We start from the raw sequence: 18,871 nt of genomic DNA, 5'->3' as shown, positions 1-18,871 counted from the left end.
ATAAAATCTTTGTGCATGGTTAATGCAAACAGTTTATATATGGCAAAATTTTAAATGAGACATGTAGAATGAAGTGATTTTGATGAGATACCGCTATTTTAAGCTTAGATTTAGTTGTGTTTTTCTCCTCATGGAAGCATTTGTCCCACATAATGTGTTCAAGGACCATCGGAAATTTGAAAACCCAACAATAATTTCTGTTTTTACAGTTTCTGGCTGTGATAAATGGTGATTTTTAAAGAAAACACCCCTTTCAAACCAGGTTTGGAACGCATGTTTTCCTCTAAAAATTGGTGGTAAAATAAATACAATTGTTTAAATTTAATATACTTTATTAATCCCTGAGGGGAAATTCAATTTTTTCACTCTATTGTCAATTACACACAGGTCTGAACGCACACACATGCACAAACAGGACCTATACATGCACTAAGTGGAGGCATGTCAGGGTGGGGCTGCCCATGACAGGCGCTCCGAGCAGTTGGGGGGGTTCAGTGCCTTGCTCAAGGGTGCCTCGGCAGTGCCCAGGAGGTGAACTGGCGCCACTCCAACTACCAGTCCACGCTCCATATTTTGGTCTGGACGGGGACTTGAACAGGCGACCCTCCGGTTCCCAACCCAAGTCCCTATGGACTGAGCTACTGCCGCCCTAATACAGCCATTTAAATTTGTATGCCCGTTTACTAAAACAGACACACACACACACACACACACACACACACAACAACAACAACAACAACAACACAAGTCCCTTCCCAGTGCTTAAAAATTTATTTGACATGCCTCCCCCTTTATGCACCCCTCCCCTCCCCTCTCATAAATAACGAACAGTCCCTAAGTGTTCATTCTAGTAATTCTGGACTCCACTTTGGACCCCTGGGCCTGGGAGGCATGTTCAGTACACCATCCATGCCTACATGCCATTTCGACCTTTGACCCAGACCAGGGTAAGTGATGAAAAAACTGAAAAGCAGATGGTTAATAGGCCTTAATGAATTCGGTGCTGATTTTATTTTGAAAATCTCCACCGGAAGTTCAATTTCTATTCCTCGTAGCTTGACGGCGTAGGGTATCGACAGACTGTGGGCAACCTCAGACAGGTGGAGGAGATGTCCTTAAGCAGCTGAACTGCACCGTGGTTGGACCTGATCGGGCAGGACTGGGCTGGGCTGCAGGACGAGCAGCGGCGGACGCTGCTGTGCACGCTCGCTGCGCGGATCCTCCTGCAGCTGCTGGATTCACACTATGATGCCACATCCAAAACATGCTTTGGCTGATTCTCCCATCCTGAGCCTTCGCACACATGCTGGACACTTCAATGTGGACGCGAGGAGGACGAGTGATGTAGTTGCAATGGATTAATGAGGAGTACACATGGGCTTCGGTTTTTTCCCTGAGATTATTGGCGTCTAGTATTCATCACCCTGCCTTGGCCATGGAGAACCAAGCAGCCGAGCCGCAGAACTATGAAGATGTACAGAAAAGCGGCTATCTCCGCAAGCATAAATCAATGCACCGGCGATTCTTCGTGCTGAGAGCGGCCTCGGAGCATGGTCCTGCTCGACTTGAGTATTACGAGAACGAGAAGAAATTCCGCAGTAAATCACCTGTGCCCAAAAAAGTCCTGAACCTGGAGACTTGCTTCAACATCAACAAGCGGGCAGATTCCAAGAACAAGCACATGATAGTCCTTTATACCCGCAGCGAGAGCTTTGCCATCGCTGCAGACAGCGAGGAGGTCCAAAACGAGTGGTACCAAGCGATGCTGGACCTCCAGTGCAACTGTAAGATATGAAAAGTGTGATGTGATTCCTCCTGTCTGTTTCTGCATCAGGCCCTATCCTGCCCTAGGCTGTTTGTTCTCCATACACTATTTGGCTCGGCCATTCCTGATTGTTCACTGCATATCACTGGCTCGGGTGGTGTGAATATTTTTGCTGCAGCTCCAGTTTGGCTGTTTAATCAGAATAAATCAGTCTAAGTTCTGCAGTTTGGACGGTGTGTTTTTAACCAAGAGGCAGGTGGATCCGACTGAACGGGGTAGACCAACTATGGGCGGCATGTGCTGTGTTTGTGCTGCACAATCTCAATACGCGTTAATACAGTTGTAACCTGCGGATCATTTTCTGTCAGCAAAATGATGCATTTCAGTAGCATCTGCATGTAATATGGAGATGGTCGCCTTTGCTGACTGAAATGCAGCCCGTTTTTCCACGACGGTGTATTTTTGCATGGCGCAGTGGGCATATAGCAACCATCCAAGGGATGCATCATATAGTAGTAGCCTATCGTGGTGCACTCCGCTGGAGCCTGTGTTTTTGTTTTTCTGCACAGCTCTGACTGCCGCTCGCCTAACCTACATTTGTGTTACACGGTGCTGCTGGTAGGGAGGAGATGGCATCGTCAGTGCGCTCTCACTGGAAAATGTGTTTCTGTTGGTTATCCTCGTGTTTACGTTGCTATCCTTATGCTGGAGCCGAACACCACCACCACCACCACCACCCTCACCCTCCCTGTTATCCTTTGCATTTCAGGCAGTTTGAGACTGATGGGCTTGCCCAGCTTTAATTTTGTCATGCTGTGGAACCCTGAATGGATAGACCCCCATTTTGTTGGGATTATGTCTCAGTGACAGACACAATAAAACACTGTCTTTAATTAATTTAATTTTACTGTATGCTTGTTTGTTATGTGCAGAGGGATGCACGGAGGGAGACTGAAACACCTGAACATATCAGGTTGTAGTTCTCGGGGTGACCATGTCTAATAAATTATTTTCCTTGAGGACAAGAGAACACCAGGTGTCATTTGTTCAGTGACAAAAAAAGCAAAATTATATTGCTGTGATTTGTCATGTGATTGGCAATGAACTGAGCTGGGATGCATTATTTCACATTGGAGCACACAGCATTTCAGTAGATGTATTCTATACCTCCAAAGACTTAATTAATTAATTATGAAGCTGTAGCTTAAAAGTGATTGTGACAAAATTAGCTGCAGCACTGTTGCTTGGCAGATGCAGTAGAGATTCTTGTATGTAGCAATTTAATTATCATAAATATTACTTTTTAGTGTCACCACACTGGTTTGTCATTTTTGCTTTGATCAGTATTTCAACAGGTCATGTTTTATGTAATTTTAGGTTGTTTCAAGATTGTTCATTTATTTATTCTTTATTGTTTTCCTAGGTAAAACTCCTGAAGACTATGGCAGTAGTGGAGAGTGTAGCTCTCCGTCTCCTATTCCAACCTTCAAGGAAGTATGGCAGGTCAAGGTTTGGCCTAAAGGTCTTGGACATGCCAGGAACTTGGTGGGCATCTACCGGCTGTGCCTCACTGACAAGACAGTCAACTTTGTCAAACTCAATTCTGATGTGGCAGCTGTGGTGTTGCAGCTGATGAATGTTCGCAGGTGTGGCCATTCAGAGAATTTTTTCTTCATTGAGGTGGGTCGCTCGGCGATCACCGGCCCCGGAGAGTTCTGGATGCAGGTGGATGACTCTGTGGTGGCTCAGAACATGCACGAGACCCTGCTGGAGGCCATGAAGGCCCTGAGTGAGGAGTTCCGTCAGCGCAGTAAATCTCAGTCTGTGGGGACGTCGTGCGGAGGCGGTACCGCTTCAAACCCCATCAGCGTCCCGAGCCGTCGGCATCATCCAAATCTGCCACCAAGTCAGGTGGGCTTCTCCAGACGAGCCCGTACGGAGACACCTGGAACTGGAGGCAGCAGCACTAGCACTTCACCTACATCGCGCCATGGATTCCCAAGGGCACGGACTGCCAGCATTGGAGCCAGGTCGGAGGAGGGCGGAGCAAGTGCCAAAGGGACATGGGCCAGCTCCAGCCCGAGTCTTAATGGTTCCTGCTCAACTACGCCAACGCTGAGACCCAAGCCCACCAGGGCCCCAACCCCTGCTAAGATTACCCTCAGCCTTGCACGTTACACGCCTAACCCTGCTCCCTCTCCTGCACCGAGTCTATCCTCCAGCTCTGGTCATGGCTCAGAGTGTGGCCTAGTGGGGGCAGCAGTGGGAGGCATGACGATCTGCTCCTACCCTCGTGTTTCTCAGAGAGTCTCTGTTTCAGGTTCACCGAGCGACTACGGCTCCTCAGATGAATATGGCTCCAGTCCAGGGGAGCACTCTCTCCTTGTACCCAGTCTGTCTGGACATCATGTGCATGGAGAGGGCTCCTCTAGCTATATAGTGATGGGACAGCGAGAGGGTCTCCTTGGTTCCCATCATCGCTCAAAAGGCCGACGGATTTTGCGGCGTTCATCTAGTAGGGAATCTGAGGCGGAACGCAGACTACTGAGTAAGAGGGCTTCCCTGCCTTTGGCAGCCCATGAACGGCTGACCCCGCATAGAAAAGATGAAGACGATGAAGATGATGAAGAATATGCCATCATGTCGCAGAGTGCTAACAGAGAGAGAGCTGATTTACACCATGGCTCAGAGGGTCTGGCAGCTGGGGGCGGGCAGCTTGATGCAGTCGGGAAAAATAGGAAGAGGGCTGACAAAAGCAGGCGAGAAGTGGAAGGTGGAGCAGCTGTGGATAGCGGCTATATGTCAATGTTGCCTGGAGTGACGTCTCCTCCTGTTTCACTCTCTCTCTCAATAGGTATGTCTGACACCAGTGCTAAACCTGGGGCAGATGACGAGTATATGGCCATGACCCCCAACAACAGTGTGTCCCCCCCTCAGCACATCCGCCAGCCCAGCACAGAAGGCTACATGGTCATGTCTCCTAACAGCAGCAGCTCCACAGACCTGCACGGATTGGGCATGTGGGATAGCAGGGCCAGCATGGAGAGCCGGGCTGCCAGTGACTACATGAACATCTCACCTGTCTGCAGCCGCTCTGCCTGCAGCACACCGCCTTCCCACCCAGAACAGCACCAACTGCAACCAAAAATGTTCAATTCCTACTTCTCACTGCCAAGAGCTTATCAACATACTCTCTACACTCGCTTTGAGGAGGACTTAAACAAAGGGGAAGGAAAAAAGGACAGCAGTGGGCATGATAGTGCAGGAAGGGGAGGGGGAGTGGGATACAGCAAGAGAAACAAAATTGCAGCGGGCTCTGCAGGAGGCTGTCAGCTCTCCATGTCTTCCTCTTCCTTCTCCTCCAGCTCAGCCAGCAGCGAGAGCCTGGAAGACAAGTCCATATCAGCGGGGAGAGGGTTAAGTTTATTAAGAACTGGAGGAGAGTATAAGTTTGCGGGGACATGCGCAAAGGATGGGCGTCATCATCAAAAACGTGGATCAAGTAGTAAGAGCCCGAAACAACAAAGGAGGGATCGTCCCCTCAGCGTGTCTTCAGACATCACTAAGGCAAACACCCTGCCCAGGGTGAAGGAGAATCTGCAGCCATCAGTTTCTCAAAACGTCGGTGAGTATGTCAGTATTGTGTACAAGGAGGACAATAAGTATGGTGGAGGAAGACGTTTGGGGTCTGAACGTGGACAGCCTGTGATCCACGGAACCCTTCGGCCTGTGAATCAACCACTTCTCTGCCATGATAATCCCGCTAACCTTCCCCGCAGCTTCTCTGCTCCATTGTCCACCTCTGCAGAATACGTCAGCATGGATTTAGGGAAGTCCTCAACGCCCCTGACTCCTGTTAGATCCACATTCAGCACCCCACAGGGCCCACCAGCTGTTGCCCCCAAGGCCCGACATGAACACAGCACGTCCTCTCCTCTGGCAGCAGAGGGCAACACCGGGTACAGAACAAAGGTAAAGTCGGCAGCAATGCCAACAGACGCCTCCACTCCATTTATGGACAGCAAAGGTTCCGATCCCAGCATTTCAGCAAGACCTGCCATCCACTCTGGTCAACCCTTATCCATTGAGCAGGAGACAGGCTTGGGCTTTTCCCCAGTCAAGTCCTTCCAGTCTCCTGAGCGGAGCAGCAGGTCGGTCCGAGGTGACCCACAGGGACGGCCGAGCCACCGTTCAGAGACATTTAACTCACCTCCCTCCCTGCCACGCCACACATCCTCTTCTACCTCCATCTTCCCGGAGGGCAGCCAGGCGGCGAGCCATCGGCATGGTTTGGATTGCTCACTGTGGGAAAACAGGCAGGCAGCTAGTTTATCTGCCACACCTCCACCACAAGCCTCCACCTCATCTGCTGAACAAGGCCTTAACTATATTGACCTTGACCTGGCCATTAAGGAGAGCCCTCAAGCCGGAGTGGAGCGTACCTCCGCCGCCTACAACATTGGAGGAAGCGCTATGGGCAGCAGCACTGGCTCCAGCCTCAACACTTATGCCAGTATTGATTTCTATAAGTCAGAAGAACTGAGAGCACACCAGAGCAGTAGAAAGGATGGTCAAGGTAAGTGCTGCTTGGAGCAAACCCATCTCATCCTAAAATATCTATTTCACCAAACAAAAGTTGGAGATTTTGTGTTCAGGAAATGTTCAGACATCCTACAACATTCTTAAATATCACCTTTTATAATATTGTAGTTTGTGTCCTCTTAGATAAGGTTACAGTGTCTTAAGTGACACCTTCATTCTTCTTGTAGACCATCATGTTATCGGTGTCAGTTCTGGCCTACAGCAAACAATGGAGGGGGCACGTTTTATCAGCCTAGCTATTAATGCAATAATTAAATGCATATGGAAAATATTTCAAAACTATAAAAGAATGGTCTCTATTCTGAGATCTAAATTTGAACGGTTATAGCAGGAGGAAAACAACCAAATGCAATTCAGGTGTCTTATATTCCTGCTCTTCGTTCGGTACGATGAGGTTGATTAACTCTTCGACTCTTTATAACCTTAAAACGAGTTGTTTGCATCTTTATTTTGTATGGAAAGAGCACATTTTGGTAGAGCTGCAGCGATTAGTCAATAGGGAGGAAACTGATCTCTAACAGTTTTTAAGCAAAAAAGAAGCGTGTAAGTTTTAGGGACATCTGTTGGCAGATATTGTATGCAATAATTGTTGTGTTTTTGTTACCTTTGAATAAGCAGTTTATATCTTTATACAGAGCAGGTCCTCTTTCACGGAGTCCGCCATGTTGTTCTACAGTAGCCTAGAATGAACAAACCAAACACTGGCTCTAGATAAGGCCATTCACGTTTTCCCATTGGCCACCGTGATTCTCCTACATGCTTGGCACAAGAGAGGAGTTTCAGTTTTGCAACCTCAGTGCTAAATATAATCGTATTTTAAATATAAATCAATATACATATTCAGTTTATTGGTATTGAAGATAAATATAAATCTTCTCCAATGCTTGAAATTATTAGTTGATTAATGGATCAGTCAATGGACAGTAAATCAGTTTGAGTAATCAATCAAAAACAACGTGGTTCCAGATTTTCATTTGCAAATATTTGCTGCTTTTCTGAGTCCTATGTGATAGTGACAGTATGTGTGAGGGTGTGCTGAGTATCTCTGGGTTATAGGCTGTTGCTCCGACAAAACAAGCTCCTTGATTTTCTTAACTTTAATAGGCATTTTTACTATTTTCTGGCTTTTTAAAGATCAATACAATTAAAAGCAGAATTAATAATATAATAGTCTGATCGATTGATACTGGAAATGTTTCGTAGTTGCTGCCCTAATTGTCGGTAACTTTCAAAAACAATTGGATGTGAAAAAAATATTTGAAAATAGGTGAAAGGGGAAAAAACCCGACATAATTCCTGGTAATGTTTGTCTAGCTGGATGTAAGCGTTTTATGTGATGTGCATAATCCACAGACAAAACTCATGTCTGGGTCTTAGTCACTCCTTCCCCTTTCATCCCTTCCTGATGTGTACCTTTGCTTCAAGCTGGAGGGCAGCACTGCATTTCCAGGCCGTGGGTTGCCTGTAGAGTCTCTTATTATCACAAGTGGGTGTTCAGAGAGCAAAGCCAATTGATTTGTCTGCTGGTAATGAGCCATTTCACATAAATGGAGGTAGAGGGGAGAGAACGCAGGCCAGGTGTTTATGTTTATGTGTGGGTGTGTTATCGGCTGCAGGATTTCACATGGCTCCTGTGAGGTTTCCCTCACTGTACACATGACAAATGCTTAATGTAAAGTGCATGATTGAGGGATGAATGAGAAAGTTCATAAGAGATTCATTGTTTTAACCATGAACAGATTATAAAGACAATGGGCCCCAGGGCACAGACATGTAGAAGGCCCCCTACACGTCTTTTTGTAGTTGTTTTGAGTCTTTCACGGTACTTTTGTGTCTCTTTGTAGTCTTTTTATGTCTCTTTGTAGTTCTTTTGAATCTTTTTGTGGTTGTTTTGTGTCTTTTTGTGGTTGTTTTGTGTGTATTTGTAGTCATTTTGACTCACTTTGTGGTCGTTTTATGTCTCCTTGTAGTATTTTTGAATCTTTTTGTGGACATTATGTGTCTCTCTTTGTAGTCTTTTTGCTGCCACTCATTTTGTTTCTCTTTGTAGTCGTTTTGTGTATCTTTGTGGTTGTTATGCAACATTTTGTAATACTTTGTAGTTTTTTGCACCCCTTTTTGGCCATTGTGAGTCTCTTTGTAGATGTTGTGTTTCTTTGCGCCTCTTTTGCGTCTCTTTGTAGTTGTTTTTTGTCTCTTTGTAGTCTTTTTGAGTCATTTTATGATTGTGTTTTGTCTGTAGTCTTTTTGACTCTCTTTGTAGTCATTTTATGTCTCTTTGTAGTCCCTTTGAATCTTTTTGTGGTTGTTTTGTGTCTCTTTGTGGTCGTCTTGTGTCTTTTTGAGTCTTTTTGTGGTTGTTTTGTGTGTCTTTGTAGTCATTTTGTCTCTCTCTGTGGTCGTTTTATGTCTCTTTGTGGGTTTTTTTTGCTATTTGTAGTTGTTTTTTGTCTCTTTGTAGTCTTTTTGAGTCATTTTATGATTGTGTTTTGTCTGTAGTCTTTTTGACTCTCTTTGTGGTCATTTTGTGTCTCCTTGTAGTCTTTTTGATGCCACTTGTGGTCATTTTGTGTCTGTTTGTAGTTGTTTTGTGTCTCTTTGTAGTTGTTTTGTGTGTCTTTGTGGTTGTTTTGCAACATTTTGTAATGCTTTGTATTTTTTTGCACCCCTTTTTGGCCATTGTGAGTGTCTTTGTAGCTTCTTTGTGCCTCTTTTGCATCTCTTTGTGGTCGTTTTGTGTCTCCTGGTAGTCATTTTGTGTCTCTTTGTAGTCATTTGATCGACTTTCTGACAAGGAATTTTAAAAACGGAGGCTCTGGTCCAGGGGCCTGGCTTTTACATGTCAAGAAATAAAACCTGCAAGAGGCAGTATGTTAGCATGTACTGTAACTATACAGGTAAATATAAATACTAATCAGAGGACTAAATGGAACAAACAACGTGTGCAGCTTATTTATTTGGAGCAGCTACGACATTTGCATGATTGATTCATCTAATGCTATTCAGTCTCTATGTGTACATGTATAATCATAATAATTGCCTAATTATTTAAATTGTGGATAGTTTATTTATGCATTTAACATGCATAGCAAGGAAAAGAAGGCCCTGTTAATATTCTGTAAATGACTCTTTCATGTAATTTTTCACACTGTGATTAATGATTGGATGTGCCTCCCCTTCTATAAGCTTCAAACCGTGCGTTTTCATTAACTGCAGCCATATTCTAATAATGGAATTCAATATAAGAAGGCTGTACATGTGGAGGATGGCTGCTGTGCTGCAGCATATAAACCCCCAAATAAACAGGCTTCTCAACACTCAAATCATTTTGCTAATATCACATTACTCCACCTGTTTTAATTACATTTTAATTAGACGCCCAAATAAAAATGTTTATTAAAATACCAGATTTAGATTAAGATGTTTATTTGTGCCCCATGTTTTAATTTCTGTATTGTCACATCTGCATTACGAGCGAAGTGTTCATGTGAACGCGGCTCTGGGCTCTACTGATGCAGTTTATTGTCTGGGCAAGATGCAAACTCTGATTCAATGATGTAACTTAAATCCTCCAGGCTCTCTGGTGTTTGTGAATAGTTAATTATCTTTATTTGATCCACTTACAGCAATATGAGTAGTTGTTAGTGAACAACACTGCAGCCTAGCCATGTTCCAACACTGATGAGCTTCATATAGTCCAAATATGAACCAGACTGCCTGAATCTTTGCATCCTTTAAAACAGTGTGCAGCTCTGATCAGGCGATTCTTAAACTGTCGTGATTTTTGTGTCCTTGACAGAAATAAGAAAAAAATTATGTATAAATTTCTTAAATTTTTATTTTTGTCACACTTACCTGATACCAAAAGGAGCATACAAGAGTTAAATGATGGAGCAGCCATTATTTATATTATATAAAAAGTGGCCCTTTATGTGTTTTTTTTTCTTTTGTCGCCAGATTGTAGACGTTCAACCCTGCTTAATTTTGAATTTAATACTGATCTAATATTAGCTTCAAGTACAAATGACAGATAAATACTCATTTTAATAAAATGTATCATATTTTATGTCTTTTTCATAAAAAATAACACCTGTCCTTTGGTATTACTGTCATTTCCATCACACTGTACAAAGTGTACACTCAGGGAGGTTTCTTTTTTGGTGAAATTGGTGACCACAGCAATAGTCATGTGACAGGGCAGCACATGGCGGGAACATAAATAAGAAAATCAAGGTCAATTTTTGTGAAATCAAGAATATGTTTATAGCGTGCTGCAGGATGACGTATTTTTGTAGGCCGACACGGAAGTGAGAATCGCCCTGGTTCCCTCGTCAAAAAGATTTTTGAAGAATTTTTCTATTGTGTTTTGGAGTATTGCAAAAAAAAAAAAAAAAAAAGCTTGGTGGCAAACAAAATCCATGATGCATATTTCTTTTAAATGTTCAAATAATTAGAAAAACAACATTTTGTTTTGTGTAGTTTGTGTATATTTAATGTCAATGCTATAACAGACATTAGCGAGCTTAAATATCATTAGATTATTTTTTAAAATGTGACAAAATGCCATTTCCACCACCCTCTCTCCATCACTTTGTTTACTGCAATGGAAAGGATATATGGTGATGGAAAGGCCAGAGTTACATTAGTGAGAAAATTCTATCAATATATTTCTCCAGACTAAATATGTACTGCACTCAAAAACAAAGAAAACAAATGCAGTGAAATGCTGAGATTGCAAACAATCATTTGATTGTGATGGTTGGAGTAACTGGTTAGATCAAACCACAGGTAGATTTGTCTGCACTTCTCTTGATGTGCAAACTATACTTTAATAAAGTTATTTTATATGGCAACTGTAGACCTCGAGAGAGAGGAAGAATCATTTGATTCCAAGCTGATAATCATAACCCCATGTTTGTTTGCCGCCTCTGACTTTTTTTTCTGCTGACATGATCAGAAACCAGAGGACTTGTTTGTTTAGGTGGCTCATTAAAAAGAAGAAACAGTTGAAAATACCTGTAACAGATAAGTCTGATGCAAAGACACATAATATTGACATCTGCAACAGTGTGCGTGAGACTCCAATCAGAAAATCCCTTTTGAAAGATATCACGTGTCATGTGATATTTACCCAAGCAGCCAGCAGGAGCTCAAAAGCAATATGCTTCGGAGAATATATAATCTGGTTTAAACTGCCTCAGCTCCTGTAATTCACTGTGAATCATTATGTAAACCATGATAAAGGATAAAACACAAATGAATGTAACCAGTGGAAAACCCTTTTGTTTCTGAAAATGTGTGGCTTTAATTCCTCCCTGCTTTTGATTCTTTTCTTCCAGATTGTTGATCTCCATCTTGGATGTGAGCGTGACGCCGGTGTGACAGCTCCACAGTCAGTCTGTGAGGGGACGACCTGTTGCCACAACAGAACTGTACACTGGAGTCTGAACACTGAGAAACCTGGAAAACTCATCCCCATCCCGTCGGCTGTTTTATGTCAACCAAATGTGTGCCAAACACACACACACTCTCACGCACACACACACAAACACACACTCACAGGGTAAAGAAAAGAAAAGGTTTGTCTTGTTTTGAACGAAAATGACATTTGATCATCATTTAACTTCAGTAAAATGTGACATGTGATGGTGTGTGTGTTCTCAGGTGGCCACTATGACAAAAAAGTCCATCTGTGCATCTTAATTTAAAACACATTGTGATTGATGTATCAGCCAATCAAGGCTCAGAGCTTATTATTGGGTCAAACTTAAATCCTCAAAGTTTATGTTTCTACGTATCACCCTTTATCCAAAAGTTAAATGATCGTCATGTGTCATTTCTGACTCAAAATAAGAGGGAAATACAGTTTGGCAGAGGTTTCATACACTCATACACGCTGTCACTGTAAACATATTTAATTTATAATATACAGTTGCCCAACAAAGCGTTTATACTTCCTCACCACTTTTCTTGTGCTACGGTCGGACTTCAAAATGTGCTTAATCTCTGAGGTATAATGAAGTACAGTTCACTGAGTTACACAAATGAAATTTAGATCTCATCGTTATATTTTCTGTCAGTTTTTCACACAAGAATAAAATGGCTGTGTGAAAATCCCACACATCTTATGCAACGTTTATGAAATTCACAGGAGTGTAAAAGTGTATTAAATGGATATGATTCCATTTTCACACTGCAGTCAACATCACATTGTTGCACTCGTGCTCAGAGTTGATCTTTAAGTTGTAGTCGAGCAACGAGAACAATTGCTTTCTTTTTTGTGCTCTCCAAACTGTCAAAGTGTAACTCTGTGTTTTTCCACACAGAGTTGAGCGTTATCCCTGAAGCTTTAGCTGTGTACTCACACGGTATACATGTTTATACAGCCTCGGCTTTGATTACGCACAAACCAAACATGTCCTGTCATGTCCTGTGACTGATAATCAAATGGTGCCAGTATGAAAGTCCACTCAGTGCATCTCAGTGCTTTGAATGGAAAGTTAAGTGGTCACTTGTCTGCCCAGTATGCAAACACCCAGTGTGTATTTAAAATCATTTCTTTATTGTGGTGCATCGTGACAAAGAGAAAACTGTAATTACTTTTTATCCCAAAATACAAGTGAGCATATTTACACATACGACACTTCAACCTTCAGTAACTGCAGCTAACAAAGAAAAAAAACCATTGGACTCACATGTGCTTTATTTGTGCTGCAGCTAAAACGCTGCAGGAAAAGTCGCAACATGACGGCACTTTAAGGGAGTGATGGATGTCACAGAGATCCTGCAGAAAGGCAGGTGCATAGATAAACAACAATGCATTTATTCGATAATCACAGTACGCAGCATTGCATAAAAATGGCCAAATTAACATAACATTCTTCTGCTGTGCATGTAAACAGCTTAATCAAATTGGCTTCAAACACGCAGTAGAGACAATAATGAGATTGTATGTATGTAAATGTCCTCAGTGAGATGTGTTGAGAGGGCCTGATGACAGACTTGTTAGTGAGGGAAGCTGAATAGTTTTGAAATCAATGGGATGAGGAAAAAATTAAAGGACCCCCCCACCCCAAAAAAAGAAAAAAAATTATAATAATAATCACACAACCCTCCCTCTTTTCTGACCCTTTCTACCCCACGCCCCAAGACCAATTGAAGCCAATTCTATATAGTGGCCAAACATGGAATTACAGCGTCTGGGTCTGACACATGATGCCATGGCACCCAAAACCACTTTTTCCCATAGACTTACAGTCAGTACGTTTACATGGACAGTTTAATTCCACTTTCATTCGGAAGGAAAGGCCATTCCGATTAAAAGTGGTCATGTAAATGGTCATTCCGATTGAAAATTAAATCCGATTAAAGGGGCTGGAATATTCCGTTTGTCATTCCTAATGAAAGAATTCCTCTCACTTGTACACACTCATTCCTCTTTAAGTTCATTCCGGTCTTTCTGCGCATGCTTGTTTCCTCGCCCTTCTGGCGCACATAGCAACGGGCTGAGATAGAGCACTCTGACTCGTTGCACTCACCGGTTTCCATTCGCCACAGCACGGTCTTCTATCTCCCTTCTTCGACCTTCTACCTCCCTTCTCCTCCTCAACAGACGAAGCATTAGCAGAACAAGGTTGTTGTTGTACTGCTGCTTCAAGAATATAAGCAAAACAAGCCCAAAAAAGGCACTAAGAACGGCGTTGTCAAGCATCTTGTTATCCGGAGCGAGGACTACGTAAACACGTAACATCTGCCCCGCCCCCTATCCAATCAGAAACCTTCCCTAACCCAAACCTTGCGCGGACCCGAATAAAGGTGATTAAACTGATCTCCCGTGTAAACCCTCATTCAGAATGAGTATTTCCCATGTAAACTACCTGGAAAGACTTTAATTCCGAATGATTTCATTCAAAGTTATTTCATTCTGAATGAGAAGCCATCATGTAACCGCACCCAGTGTGAAAGAGATGTTTGATGATGATAACATTTTGAAAGTCTAGAAGACACGCGCAATTAAATCATTTTTATCCTGATTGAAGTTAGTGGAGGGCTAAACCGGAAGTTAGCCATTAGGCTGCAGTAAGTTAGCCGCTCAGCTTGCACTATGGGCCCCACAGTGCAGCACATCCAAGTAATTTCACATTACGGAAACTTTTTTGGCTTCATGTGCTATTGCTGTAGTAGCTGTTTCTGAACATGGCCCCGCCTCCAGAACTGTATCCAGTTCTCTTTATACATCCTTGCTCTACCCCACCTAGTAATTTTCGTACAATCCCTAACTACAGCTCACATAGGAAGCCATACGTATTTGTTAGTAAGATTATACAATACAAATGAGACTAGACTACAAATAATAATATTTATGAAAACTGTACAAACAACAGTATAAAATTATTTAGCACTTTTAGTCGATTATTACCAAATAAGACCTCACGTTAATGCGTTTTGAGCCTCTGTAGCACAAAAAAGTCAAAGTGCAAATACTTTTTTTGGCAACTGTGCTTTTCTATGATAACTGTATATTATACTATAGTATATACTACAGTATACAAGTAGAATGACAGAAACTATAGTACATACTGTAGTCTGTTTTGTTCATTTGCATAACAGTTAACACAATTCTAATATAAAGTGACACATTACAATGGTATATAAAATATACAGTATACATATAATGATTAATACTATATAGCCTAGATATCTATATACTCTTTTATAAAGTGCCTCATTTTTGATTGTAGCTGTTTTTACACAGGTAATCTTAAAATGGGTTGTGAAAATGGACATAAAACAGTGTTGTTTCTCTCCTGAGTCTAAATTGTGAATATGCCGAACTTTACAGACGACAGACCGGACACTTATATCACTATCAGTCAGCCATAATCAAATTGCCTTACTGTGTTTTATCAGAAACATGAAAAAAAAATCTTATTTTATGTGTTTTTTTGCAGTGCCTAACACTTCAGCCAAAATGTAAGCACTCCCTCACTCTTTTGTTTGGCTTCGTCAAGCTGAGGTTTGGCCAAAAAAAAAAAAGAAAAGACCATCTCTTTCTCTCGTAGTTTCACACCCTGGGATGCATCCACTTCAGGCCCCCCCTCTTTTTCTGTTTGTCCGCAAAACTGACGGCCTGTTGCAGATGGGACGTCCTCCATCTGAAGATTATTAGCGGACACTGCTGCTAATAGCTTGCAGAAAAAAACAAATTAAGAATCACATCTTGTACATGATAATTCTACATTGTATAGACTGTATTGTCAGATCAGATTTTTAATCTTACCCTGTTTTACACCAAGAAGATGAACACAGTTGACAGTGTCTTGTATATAAAATAAGTTGTCCACTGATAAAGCAGGCTCGTACTCAGTATTTGAAGGAAAATGAAATATGTATCATGATTTACTCGCAGTATATTTTGAACCCCTAAACAATCATGAAAGGAGTTGATTTTACCTCCACAGAGCAGCCAGTAGTGGCGTGTGTGACCGCTTATCTGGGCTCAAAACAGTGTTAACATGCTTGTGTGTTGCTCTTATTATTTGGATGTGGATTATCTGGACGTGGATTCGGTTCCCAGAAGGTGTGAATAGTACTACTTCTCTCTCTTTTCCTCTCTACACTCAAACGCAGGACTTGGTCGAATACCATGAGACAGTGCCGTTCCTGCACACGCTCATTTACTTTCTCATTTATTCCATTCAAGACATTCTGCTGCTGTCAAACCAATTGCCAAAAAAGAGTCTGACAACAATTCAAATGTCTACCATGAAGATAATTTGCAAAGAGTAGACACACATAATCAGTGGCAGAGCTGATCCACATAGACAGCCACTGGGCCAAAAAATAAGTCGTTAAAATTTAAATGGAGTCAAACTTTTTTTAAGCAGTGTTTTTCTTAAGGTAGTGTGACTTATAGTTTATGACAGGTTGCGTACTGTATCCAGAGCCGCTGACGGAGAGTTTGGCCATGTTGTGACATTAGTGATACTGTACATTCAATCAGGGTGTGTAGGTATACAAAAAATAGTCTGCTGGGTATGGCGTTGCAGTTTCAAACACTAATTGCAGTGACCAAACTCTTTGGATCCAGGGCTCTGGCTGTGTGTATACAGGGTACAAACGAAGAAGGCTTTCTTGATGTATTTTTGACACTGGTAGCTTTTCCCACATTTAGATTGAGTTTTTATTTCACTTACCAAATTAATTTTGACCCTGTGGCAGATATTAAATGCTTAAAGGGATAGTTCGAATTTTTTTTAAGTGGGGCTGTATGGGGTACTTATCCATAGTCAGTGTATTAAATACAGTAGATGTCATTCGACAAGCCCCCAGTTTGGAGAAGCAGGCTGGAGTCAGACACAGAAGCTAAGCAATGTACTGCTGTGGGTGGGAGTCAGCAACAAAGTGTATTTTAACCACCTAAAGGAAGCCCCACCCAAAAAAGCAATATCAGTTTAAGTGTGTAATGCAAGCTCATAATGACGGGAAAGCCGTTAACATCTTCAATTCCCCATCTATGCTCTCGCCAGAGCTACCAGACTCCATTGACAAAAACAGCAATTTAAAAATCACTGAACACGGGAGCTGCTGGTGTACAGCTGCCTCAGTCAGTTAGTTAGTTTGTCTTATTGTGTGACTGTCATTAATCCAAACTAACCCTTTTAAACACTGAAGTCACACAATAACACAAACAAACAAACTGTGTGAGGCAGCAGTAGACCAGCAGCTCCTGTGTTCAGCAATCTTAAATTGCTGTTTTTCTCAATGGAGTCTGGCTTTGAAGAGAGCGATATCACAGCTTCATTTTCCAGTTGGAAATCGCTCTCTGACAGCAAGGTAAAGCAGTGAAAATATTCTAAATATACACCCACTTATACTGACATTGATTTTTTTCACGTTGACCTTTTTTTAGGTGGCTAAAATATATTTTGTCGCGGACCCCTCCACAGCAGTACATTGCTTAGCTTCCATGTCAGACTCAAACCTGCTTCTCCTAACTGGGGGCATGCTGACTAACATCTACTGTATTTTATACTGTCTATGGAAAAGTACCCCGCACGACCCCGCTTAAAAATATCTGAACTATCCCTTTAACTGCACGTGCACGCTGATACACATAAAAAAACAAATCTGAGTGTTTTCATCCTGGAGCCCTCAGCTCACATCTGAGAGGACACTCAAGTGCCTGGCTGTGGTGTCTGGTCTTTAATCACTTATGTTTAAGTTAATCTCAGTGCAAAGACAGAAATTCAAACCAGCTTCTGGAAGTCTTCCACGCATTTCTTTAGTATTCAGTTGGAGATGTGCACAGCAACTGGCCCACATTTTCTTCGCAAATGATGCGTTCCTCGTGCCAAAGTTTTACGGTGATCTCTGAGCACTTGAGACCTGTGACACCACACTAACACAAAGTTTGATTTGGGTTTTTGCAAATTTGTCAGGCACTTGTCGGTCACTGTTTTTAATCCTATGAAGTGAAAAATGTCTGATTGAGCACAGCCCACTACTGCCAACAGTTTGTGCTCAATACTGAGAACTTTATTGCCAAACTCTTGGATAACAAATCCATATAACTACATGGACTAGTTCCACTTTTATAACTTGTGTTACTCTTTTGTTGAAGTGATCTTTTATAATCTCTTTGTTATTCCTTCAGTGTAACTCTTCTAATTGGGGATTAGCGAGATTCTCTGACTGTACCTCATAATCTCAAGTTCGGGCAGACGTAACAGTTGGTAGTAAAGCCCCTTGGAGAGTCTGAGAAGGGTTCAGGATATTACTGACGTCAAATACAAGGAACGCATGGATTTGGGTAAATATCATTTAATGTATTGTGCATTCAAAACTTCTTAAACAGCGTGAAGCGCTCTGCAGTGTTTCCATTCTCATGACATACGGCTGTCATACGGAAACGCTTCTCATCTGCCAATCATCAGAATTCTGCCAAGTGTTTGGGTTTAATGAAACGCAGAGACTCGTGTCGTCTCTTGAGAACATCTCGTGACAACATGTTGAATATGAGGCACATAAGTTGCTCATCAGACTCTAACTGTGGGAAATGATACTGTATGTACAATCAGGAAAGCGATTATAATTACAATGGAAAGAGCATTGTATGTATTTTAAAGCTATTGATACTACTTTGATAATGATGTAAAATGCAAAAAGATTGAACAGGAACTATAGGTATGTAAAGTATACTGTGTATAGAGGAGTTTGCTCCAGGGGAGGGATGGGCATGGGGTTCGTTCTGTTCATGGCAAAATTGTTTAAAACAGAATATTGATGATTCTTGTCTGTGATGTAGACAACGTCAATGTTTGTTTTGGTTTTTTTGATAAAAGGCAAAGTGATATGAAAATGGAAAACTGTGTCTTTTCTTTTTTTGACCGCATGCCTGTTGAACTCAAAAGTCTACACTGAGGACGTGTTGAAATATGTAGTCAGGTGAGTCTTGACCAGGGATACGTAGCCTAAATGACAGCTTTCAGCCTTTCAGCATTT

General features: G+C 42.1%; 1 protein-coding gene across 1 annotated transcript; it reads left to right on the top strand.

Moving 5' to 3' along the window:
- The first annotated feature begins 1,092 nt into the window (after positions 1–1,092).
- On the top strand, positions 1,093–18,765 carry LOC117263376 (insulin receptor substrate 1-B). Its single transcript, XM_033636663.2, has 3 exons — positions 1,093–1,784; positions 3,189–6,341; positions 11,707–18,765. The coding sequence occupies exons 1-3, from the start codon at positions 1,436–1,438 to the stop codon at positions 11,712–11,714; spliced, it is 3,510 nt and encodes a 1,169-aa protein (XP_033492554.2). The 5' UTR covers positions 1,093–1,435; the 3' UTR covers positions 11,715–18,765.
- The last annotated feature ends 106 nt before the right edge of the window (positions 18,766–18,871 follow it).

Source organism: Epinephelus lanceolatus, chromosome 11, assembly GCF_041903045.1.
Source record: "Epinephelus lanceolatus isolate andai-2023 chromosome 11, ASM4190304v1, whole genome shotgun sequence".
NCBI classification, from domain to species: domain Eukaryota; kingdom Metazoa; phylum Chordata; class Actinopteri; order Perciformes; family Serranidae; genus Epinephelus; species Epinephelus lanceolatus.
The sequence above is the reverse complement of the archived record's forward strand: the minus strand, read 5'-3'. Positions and strand labels throughout refer to the sequence as shown.